The sequence below is a fragment of the Chiloscyllium plagiosum genome, chromosome 47 (assembly GCF_004010195.1).
Source record: "Chiloscyllium plagiosum isolate BGI_BamShark_2017 chromosome 47, ASM401019v2, whole genome shotgun sequence".
Taxonomy (NCBI): domain Eukaryota; kingdom Metazoa; phylum Chordata; class Chondrichthyes; order Orectolobiformes; family Hemiscylliidae; genus Chiloscyllium; species Chiloscyllium plagiosum.
In genome coordinates this window covers 363,512-373,913 of record NC_057756.1, presented here as the reverse complement: position 1 = coordinate 373,913, position 10,402 = coordinate 363,512, and the positions used below count along the sequence as shown (strand labels likewise).

The 10,402-nt window shown below is 43.6% G+C and overlaps 1 protein-coding gene across 1 annotated transcript in view; it reads right to left on the bottom strand.

Annotated features, from left to right (window-relative positions):
• The window catches only part of LOC122544226 (phospholipase A2 inhibitor 25 kDa subunit-like), a 29,323-nt gene that overhangs the window by 9,215 nt on the left and 9,706 nt on the right, over positions 1-10,402 (bottom strand). The window contains exons 4-5 of the mRNA XM_043683303.1: positions 6,283-6,405; positions 2,718-2,860 (exon numbers count right to left, since the gene is read on the bottom strand). Coding sequence (XP_043539238.1) covers positions 2,718-2,860; positions 6,283-6,405 — 266 coding nt within the window. The remainder of the gene's footprint in view (positions 1-2,717; positions 2,861-6,282; positions 6,406-10,402) is intronic.

Genomic DNA, 10,402 nt, shown 5'->3' with positions numbered 1-10,402 from the left:
ACAAAGGGAAGGTCATCAGGTCAGCACGTGATCGGGGGGGGTGGCGGGCACTGCCTCGATGGGCTGAACGGCCTGAGTCCCGCTTCCTTCCTACCTCCACTGGGCCCAGTGGGAGGTTTTAGTTGTAAAGGAGAACATCGACCGTAAGTAGTGAGTTTGGCGCAGAGTGCGGTACAGGGATGATGTGCATTTAGGTAGCGCCTCTCTCTACGCCTGAAGGATACTGACACGCTCTGAAGAAGATCTCAGGGCCCTGGACACCAGAAGGTTTGGTCAAAGGGGTACGTTTCCAACCCTGGGGGGTAGAGTAGGGATTGCTGTTTGGAGAGAGTCAGGGATATGTTGCCTTTGAGGCAGGGATGGGATGTTTGGGCCTGAAGATGTGGTGGAGGGCAGGGAGAGGATGAAGAAGTGATGGAGGGGATGGTGGAGTGGGTAGAGCTATATGCTGTACAAAGATGTAAACCAGTAGCTGTTTTTAAGAGCAACAACAAGGTCAGATTAAAATGAAAACCAGAAGTACCTGAAGAGAAAAATCCAGTAACAATAAGATGGTGATCAATGGAGCTAGGGGTGGAGAGAAGGGTTGACAGGCAGATTGGAAGGGTATATGATCAAGAGATGGCTTGTTGGGGTAGACTGAAGGAAGGTTTCAGTTCAGGGGGAGGACAGGGCAGAGGTTTTGCTGGAGGGGGAGGGGGGTATTTTGACCTGGTTTGCAGAGTGGGAGATGGCAACTGACTCGCTTAATCTTAATCACAATGAACTACGTTATCATTGCATTTCATGTTATTGTTGCAGTTTGAGAGGAACGGGCTCATGTTGGAGTAAAAAAGCCTTGGTGGTTCTGGTTTCGTTCTCTGGTTAGGTTGGTTGTACTCTGAGGCAGGAGCATCCCCTGAGAGTGCTTCATATCTTCCAGACAGATCTAGAGATGGAGCGCTTGCAATGACTGCATTAATGTGGAGGGACAAGGCTGGTGGGAATAGGAATACTGTGGGAATGTGGGTTGGGCATATCAGTGGGTGTGGGAATGTGGGTGTGGTATACAGGTGGATCCAGGATGTGACTGGAGCTGAGTTGGGGTAGCAATGATGAATAACTGCTGGGACATGAGTGAAATAGAAGCTGCTGCGACAGAGAAAGTGTATCTGAGTGCATGTGTTCTTTTTGGCATATGTAAGTGTGTTTATGTATGCTTGTGGTTTCTAATGTGTGTATGTATCTGTTTGAGTGATTGTGTTTCAGTGTTTATGTATGGCAGTGTGTATGTTCATGTATTTGTTTATCTGCCTGTCAGTTTGTTACAGAGATGGAGTAGGTGAGTCTCAGTATGTGTATATGTCAGTGTTTGTATGCCTTTGTTTACCTATGTGTGTATATCCATGTGAGTGCATGTCTGTTTGTGTCAGAGATTATGCATGTGTATGTGTTTGAGTCTGTGCCCGTGCATTCCTCCTTGTGTGTGAGCCTGTATTTGTGTTGTATATTTTCGCATGTTTGTGTCTGAGTCTCTGTTTGTGAGTGTGTGTGTGTGTGTGTATGTATATATCTATATGAGTTTGTGGCTGTGCAGATGTAAAAGTGGATATGGCTTTGTGCATGCCTGTCTGTGTGCCTCTGATATGTGAGTGCATATGTCTGTTTTTCTTTGTGTGTCTGTTTTTGTTTGTCCTGTCTGTATTTGCTTCTTTATGTGTATTTTTGAGAATGTACTATGTGTGGGAGTGTACCTATGAGAGGGTGTATCTGTGTTCACTTGTATATACTTGTGTGAATGTCTGTAAGTGTGCTAGTGAATATGTCTGTGATTTTTAATTTGGTGTAAGCATCTCTGGTTATATCTGTGTGAATGTATTTCTGCATGTTGGTGTATTTGTAGCCTAGTGTGTACTGTGTATATTCTTCGAGGAGAAAGTGAGGACTGGAGATCAGAGCTGAAAATGTGTTGCTGGAAAAGCGCAGCAGGTCAGGCAGCATCCAAGGAACAGGAGAATCGACGTTTCGGGCATAAGCCCGAAGCCAGAAGTCCTGAAGAAGGGCTTATGCCCGAAACGTCGATTCTTCTGTTCCTTCGATGCTGCCTGACCTGCGCTTTTCCAGCAACACATTTTCAGCTCTGTACTGTGTATATTGCCAGTCTGAGTCTCTGTGCCTGTGTGAGAGTATGTGTGAATATCTGAGTCTTTGTCTGCATTTTTGCTTGTGTGTCTGTATGAGTGTGTGCAAGTATTTGTCCCTTTTTACTTGTGTCTGTTTCTATCTATCTGTTTGTGTATCATGTGCAGGAGTGCTGTTGCGTCAGTCACATTGCCCATGCAATGAATCATAGAATCCCTACAGTGTGGAAGCAGGTGATTTGGTGGATATGGCCATACTGATCCTTCGAAGGGTGTCTTACCCAGGTTCTCCTTTTCCACCCCATCCCCCGGTGTTTCCCTATGCCTAATCCATATAGCTTGCACATTCCTAGCCACTATGGGCAACTTAGCATGACCAATCCACCTAACCTGCACATCTTTGGACTAAGAGGGAACCAGAGCCCCCACACAGACACATGGAGAATGTACAAACACCACACAGCCACTTGCCCAAGGGTGGAATTGAACCTGGGTCCCTGGTGCTGTGAGGCAGTAGTGCTAGCCACTGAGCCACCATGCCACCTGGAGTGAGTGGTTACTGTGAATACAGACTTAGAATATGTGCTTGTCATTATTACCTGGAAAAAGTACAGCCTTATTGCACAGCTTGGGCTCACAGCAGTTTCCGGTATAACTCAGCTGCATCCCCATCGTTGATTGGTCAATGGCTTGACAAGCTTCACTGGATGCACAACCTCTCAGTTCCATTTTAACTCCCCCTGTTGGGCATACAGACATCAATGTGTTATAAATGTCTTCTTTAAGAAGAACTATTAGGTAATTTAATGTTACTATAGCACCATGACTGAATAATAGAAATTGTACAGTAGGGCAAGCTCGAAACTAGTGTACTACTACATTCAAATGAGTTCCAGACATTTGGCACAGGCATTTAGGCCAGCACACAAATCTAGAAATATGCACTGCTTGCTCGATCTCGCTTACAACCGCAAGTAATTTGGTAGCATTTTGTAAAACTTCTAACTGGATATTACAAGAGAGAGGCATGATCCTGAGACAGGCAGTCTGCAGCACCTAGAGGAGTGGAGAGAAAGGAAGATTGCTGAGAAAGGCAGTCAGCAAGACCTAGAGAGGAGGATTGTTGGATTAGCTAGGCGCAATGACCATGGGAAATGGAAGGTTACAGGGATAGAGTAGGGGGTTAGACCCGGGTGGGATACTCTTCAGAGGGTTGCTTTGGACTTGAAAGACCTGCTTCAACACTTCAGGGATTTTGGCTCCATAATGATTGATTCACGTATTCCTAATGAATCACTATGAGAGGCCATGTAGGTTGAGCTAGGAATTATTTACTAAAAATTTAAAAAGCCTCAGCACCAGAAGCTATGCATAGAACCCAAATAGAAAGAGGAACCTTTACTGGGTCATAGCATTGAGTATAGGAGTTGGGAGATCATGCTGTTAGGTCACTTTTGAAATATTGCATGTGATCCTGGTCTCCTTCCTATCAGAAGGATGTTGTGATGCTTGAAAGGGTTTAGAAAAGATTTACAAGGATGTAGCCAGGTTGGAGGATTTGAGACATAGGGAGAGGCTGAATAGGCTGGGGCTGTTTTCCCTGGAGCGTCGGAGACTGAAGGATGGTCTTATAGAGGTTGATAAAATCATAAGAGACATGGATAGGATAAATAGACAAAGTCTTTTCCCTGGGATTGGGAAGTTCAGAACTAGCGGGCATAGGTTTAGGGTGAGAGGAGAAAGATAGATAGAAAAGGGACCTAAGGGGAAACTGTTTTGTGCAGAGGGTCATGCGTGTATGGAATGTGCTGCCAGAGGAAGTGGTGGATGCTGGTACAATGACAATGTTTCATAGAATCGTTACAGTGTGGAAACAGGGCCATTTGGCCCAACAAGTCCACAATGACCCTCTGAGTATCCCACCCAGATCCATTCCCCTACCCTATTACTCTACATTTACTCCTGACTAATGCATCTAACCTACATATCCCTGAACACTATGGACAATTTAGCATGGCCAACTCACCAAACTTGCACATTTTTTTGGATTGCGGTAGGAAACCGGAGCACCTGGAGGAAACCCACACAGACAGTTGCCTGAAGCTGGAATCGAACCTGGGTCCCTCGTGCTGTGAGACAGCAGTGCTAACCACTAAGACATTGTTTAAAAGACATCTGGATGGGTGTATGAATAGCAAGAGTTTAGAGGGATATGGGCCAAGTGCTGGCAAATGGGACTAGATTAGGTTAGAATATCTGGTTGGCATTGATGAGTTGGACTGAAGGGTTTGTTTCCATGCTGTACTTCTCTATGACTGTGACCCTAAGAACAAATATGTATAGGCAAATGTCTGAGTGTTAAAAAGGACAAGAATAGCTGAAGACATTAACTAATAGAAAACCATGTCAAGTATAAACAGTGTGGAAATCCTGGGAGAGAACACTGTTCTTGAACTGCCTTCAAAGGATTTTGTTTTGAACCTAACACAGCCCAATGAGAGGAGGCAATTCTCAATTTAAGCTCAGGAAATGAAGGATGAAATAGCAGTGGGTGTCAGTTTTGGAGACAGTGATCTTAACATAGCTTTCACATCATCATATGGCAAAGAATAAGATAGAAAAGGAGTAAAAGTTCCCTGTTGGGGGAAAAACAAAGTTTGTGAAGCTGAGAGTTGATCTAGTATGGTGTGTATGGATGTAGCTACTTGAAGACAAGTCAAGAATGAATTAGTGAGAAACATCAAAAGTGAGATTCTAGAGGCTCAGTGTAGACACATCCTCACAAATGGAATGAGTGCTGCTTCAAAACCTCGTTGTTCAGAAGCACAAAGGGGAAGATAAACCACAAAAAAAGTCACAAGAAATATAGTTTAAAAACAAGTTAGGAAAACGATGAGAAAAGATTGGCCTGAAAAATTAGGGAAAATTTCAAGATAACCTATCAGTACATAAGTGTAAGTGGGTGACTAACAAAACGTTGAGTTTGTCTAAAATATACTCCATGTGGGAGTGGAGGCAGAAACACTCAACTCATTGGGGAAAAAAAATCTTGACATGCATCTGATGCGTTGTAACCTGCAAGGCTAAAACGAGTTACTGGCCTATTGGGTCCAACAAACCCACAGTGACTCTCCAAAGAGTATCCCATTCCCCGACCTTTATTACTCTATGTATACCCCTAACCTATACATCCCTGAACACAGTAGGTAATTTAGCATGGCCAATTCATCTTTGGATGAAAGAGTGAGTGTGAGGAAGACTGGGGAGAAGTAAGGCAGGGATGAACGATAAAAGGATTTGCATTTACATAGCTGAGAATGTAGTGCTGGAATAGCACAGCAGGTCAGGCAGCATCCGAGGAGCAGGAGAATCGACATTTCGGGAATGAGTCTTGTGGATCGGGGCTGAGAGATAAATGGGAGGGGGTTGGGGGTAAATTAGCTGGGAAAGCAATAGGTGGATGAAGGTTAGGCAGAAGGTGATAGGTGAGAGAGGGGGAGTGATGGACAGGTCCGGAGGGTGGTGCCGAGTTGGAAGCTTGGGACTCAGATAATGTCGGGGGGAGGGGAAATGAAGACGGTGTTGAAATCCACATTTATCCCAGGTGGTTGCAGGGTCCCAAGGTGGAATATGAGGCGTTCCTTCTCTCGGCTTCGGGTAATAACGGTTGGCAGTGGAGGAGGCCCAGGACCTGCATGTCCTTGATGGAGTCGGAGAGGGATTTGAAGTGTTCAGCCGCAGGGTAGTGGGGTTGGTGGGTGCGGTTGTCCCAGAGGTGTTCTCTGAAATGATCCGCAAGAAGGTGTCTTGTCTCCCTGATCATTTTTGAGTGTGGAAAGAATGCTAATTCATTCAACAGTGTGTAACTTGTGTGTAGTGTAACTGTTTCACTGTGGGATTGATTATGGACAATGGAGGATACCAAGCCAGTGAGAGTGAATTTAAGGGAACCAGATTCTCTTGATGAGCTTTTTAAACAGTCCTGCAATGATTTGTAAATGTATCATTCTCTCCATTCTTGCAGCTGTCTGAAATAACTGACAGGGAAATCTCAAAGTATCCTAGATCTGTTGCCCTCCATGATATACCTTGTACCAAATTGAACACCTATGAAGCATTTCAAACTTATTGTAACTCTGTAGCAGTTTATACATGTAATTACCGAAATTGCCAGAAGCAGTGAGGCAGCGATCCTGAGTCCCGGTACATTTCACAATGCTCATTGCATTGGAGCCTTCAGGTGAATTGGAATAGCACTCGAGGCCGTTCAGGTTGGAAGGTTCCTCTGAAAAGTTAACACGGAATATTTAACATTGCACAAACTTTGGCTGCACCCACATGGGCTGGCAAATTTTGCAGTAAATAGTACATCTCGGTCTTTCAAATACAATATCCCCCAGATTTGTGAAGCTTTTCGCATCCCATTCTCTGAGGGCATTATGATTGGGACGTGACTCGATCTTTTGAGCTTGCTCTGACGTTTGATACAAGTGTGGCTGATTTTATGTATAAATTCCAAGCTCTTAGCCATTTCTCTTGGCCCTGACTGTTTGTTTGAAATCTCTGACTGAAATATATAACACCACAGAGAAATCAGCAATCCTGGCTAAGCCACGCGACTTGATTTGATTCATGAATGTCACCTGTACTGAGATAATGAACAGTATTGTTTTGTGTTGACCAAACAAATCATACCTGACATAAGCAGAACAGGATAATAGAACAATGCACAATATAGTATTGCATCCACAGAGGAAGATCAGCACTTGGATGACAGGTGTGTTCAGAGGTTTGATAACACAGGGAAGAAGCTGTCCTTCAACCTGTTGATATGTGTTTTCAAATTTTTGTTTCTTCTGCTCAATGGAAGTGAGTGTAGCCAGGGTGGAAGCAGTCTTTGATTATGTTGGCTGCTGCCTTGAGGCGACAATTATAGACAGTCAATGGATAGAAGGCTGGTTTGTGTTATGGACTCGCATCTACCTGAAATTTCCTGTGGCGTTGGGCAGAGCTGTTGCCATACTGGGTAGAATGTTTTCTGTGGTGCATCAAAGAAATTAGTGAGAGTCATTGTGGACCTGCAAAATTTGTTTTGTCTTCTTCATAAGCTGGTGTACTTGTGACTGTAACTTTGATGTGGATGGACCAGGACAGATTGTTGATGATATTTACTCTTAGGAACTTGAGCTCTTGATCACCCTCCACAGTTCAGCACCATTGATACATACAGAATTGTGCAGCAGGTCAGGCAGCATCTAGGGAACAGGAGAATCGACGTTTCGGGCATTAGCCCTTCTTCAGAAATAATGCCCGAAACGTCGATTCTCCTATTCCCTAGATGCTGCCTGACCTGCTGCGCTTTTCCAGCAACACATTTCCATCTCGGATCTCCAGCATCTGCAGACCTCACTTTCTCCACATACAGAATTGTGCCTTCCACTCGACTTGCTGAAGTCAATGACCAGCTCCCTCACTTTACTGACATTGAGGGAGCGATTGATGTCTTTACCATATGCCACTGAGCTCTCTATCCCTTTTTCCTGTACTCAGTCTCATTGTTTAAGATCTGACCCACTCTAGCCATTCTTGTATTAACTGACAAACCACGTAAGAACCTAAGAAATAGGAGAAGGCCATCTGGCCCTTGCTCATTCCTAATGAAGGGCTCTGGCCCGAAAGGTTGGTTGGTTGATTGATTGATTGATTGATTTATTATTTTTTATTTTGTTTTTATTTTCCCTGCTCCTCAGATGCTGCCTGACCTGCTGTGATTTTCCAGCAATACGCTCTCAACTCTGATCTTCAGCATCTGCAGACCTTACTGTCTCCCATCTGGCCCTTCAAGCCCAGTCATAGAATCATAGAGATGTACAGCATGGAAACAAGTCGTTCAATGAGATCATGGCTGATCTTTTCATGGCATTAGCTCTATTTATCCACCCTCTCACCATAACCCTTAATTCCTTTACTGTTCAAAAAATTATCTATTTTCACTTTAAGAACACTCAATGAGAATGCCTCAACTAGTTCACTGGGCATGGAATTCCACAGATTCTCAACCCTCTGGGTGAAGACATTCCTTCTCATTTTAGTCCTAAATCTGCTGTTCCTAATTTTGAGGCTATGCTCTCATGTCCTAGTTTCACCTGGCAGTGGAAACATCCTACTTCTATCTTATCTATTCCCTTCATAAGCTTAAGTTATAAGATCCCCTCATTCTTCTGAATTCCAATGAATATACTCCCAGTCTACACGGTCTCTCCTCATAAGCCAATCCCCACCAATCTAGAATCAAGCTAGTGAACCTCCTTTGTACCCACTGTAGTGCCAGTACATTCTTTCTCAATTAAGGAGATCAAAACAACAGCAACACTCCAGGTGTGGCCTCACCAGCACTTTATACAACTGCGACATATCCTCCCTACTTTTAAACTCCTTCTCATGGCAATGAAGCACAAAATTCCATTTGTTGTCTTAATTATCCATTGCACTGAGAAAGTTTATAACCTTAAAACTTGTCCTTAAACATTTAGCCTCTGAATTATAAAACACATAATTCAGAAAATAAACAGTTCAGGCAGGGAGGTGTCAGGCCACAAAAGAGAGGACCCAGGATGTGCAGAAGATAAAAACATCTGTTCTCATTAAGTAATAACAGGATGCTCTAAGGCAATTAAGAACATGAATCCATTTAAACAGGACACAGTGATAACATTCATGGCTGTTCCCTTGTGAAATTAATGAGTGTTTCTTCATCTTGTAAGCATGTCAAAAGCCTTGTAATTAATGGTTAGGTCCTATCAATTATAATGGATTCTTATTATCCTTGAAAGCTAAGCAGACAGAAGGAAAAACATTTTTCTGTTACAGTCTCTGACCTGAGTGTTCAAAAGGGCAAGAGAGAGAGAGACCATTTTAGCACTGCTGAAGCCAGTAGAAAATTAACTCATTGTGCTTACTTGCAATGGATTGAATGTTTTTAAATTTAGTTGCATTTTGGGACGTTATGATGATGTTGAGTAGTCATCACTGGTTATGAAATGCAAACTCTGCAAAGGCTAATATTGATGAAGCTTTAACTTGCAGACCATGACTGCCCCACTGTCAATTTTAACTAGCCAGTCTTATGTCTTATTTGAATTTGAATCTCAATCCCAAAAAGAAAGCATGTTTTCAAGACTAATGAATTTTTGAATCATTTTAAAATTCAACCTTACGGTAACATTTCAGCCTCAGGCACAGAATGATTCTGTTCTTAAGATAAAAAGCAGGAGTCTGCTAATAGCTTAAAAAAAATATTCTAAACCTAACATTGAAGAGATTCTGACACAATCTGTCAAGAAGCCATTTTCTGGTCAAAGTTTGCCCTCCTAAGGAAGCCTGTTTATGACAGAAGAGTGGAGTAGCCTGCGAGGGCTCTGAAAGGAAGAGCTGGTACCCTACTCTCCAAGGTTTTAGAAGCTTAGCTAGCCTGGCTTAAAGGTGTCAGTGTTATGTTGTAATAGTGATACCAACGGTAAATGAAGGGGAAGACTAAAATTAACCTGTAAGAGGTTTATTTCCAGACAACCAAAGAGTAAGATCTCCGGGACAAACCAAGAGAGGCTTACAGGTCTGAGTCCACAAGGGACTCCCTGAGCTGTCTGAAATCTGTACTTTAACAGCATCTGCCAACCACCTTCTGTCGGTCACCCAGGTCCCTCTGCACAGTAGCACGCTGCAATGTTTTGCCATTCAAATAATAGTTTCTTTTACTGTTAATCCGACCAAAGTGGAAGACTTCACATTTATTAACGCTGTACTCCATCTGCCAGACCTTTGTCCATCCGCTCAAACTGTATGTGCCCCTGCAAAGATTCAGACTCCTCTGCACACTTTGCTGTACCACTCATCTTGGTGTCATCTGCAAACTTTGACACACTACATGTGGTCTTCAACTCCAAATTGTCTACGTAGATTGCTGAAATTTAAAGGTCTGCAAGAAGAAGCAGACTACTGTGGTATCACAACTTGTAAAGCCGCTAGACTGGAGTCACTGATTAGGAGAAAGTGAGCACTACAGATGCGGAGATCGAGTCAAAAAGTGTGACAGCTGGTCAGGGAGCATCTGAGGAGCAGGAGAGTCGACGTTTTGGGCATAAGCCCTTCACTAGGAAATTGAGTGTTCAATACACGGTGGCACAGTGATTAGCACTACTGCCTCACAGCGCAGAGACCCGGGTTCATTTCCCGCCTCAGGCGACTGACTGTGTGGAGTTTGCACATTCTCCCCGTGTCTGCTT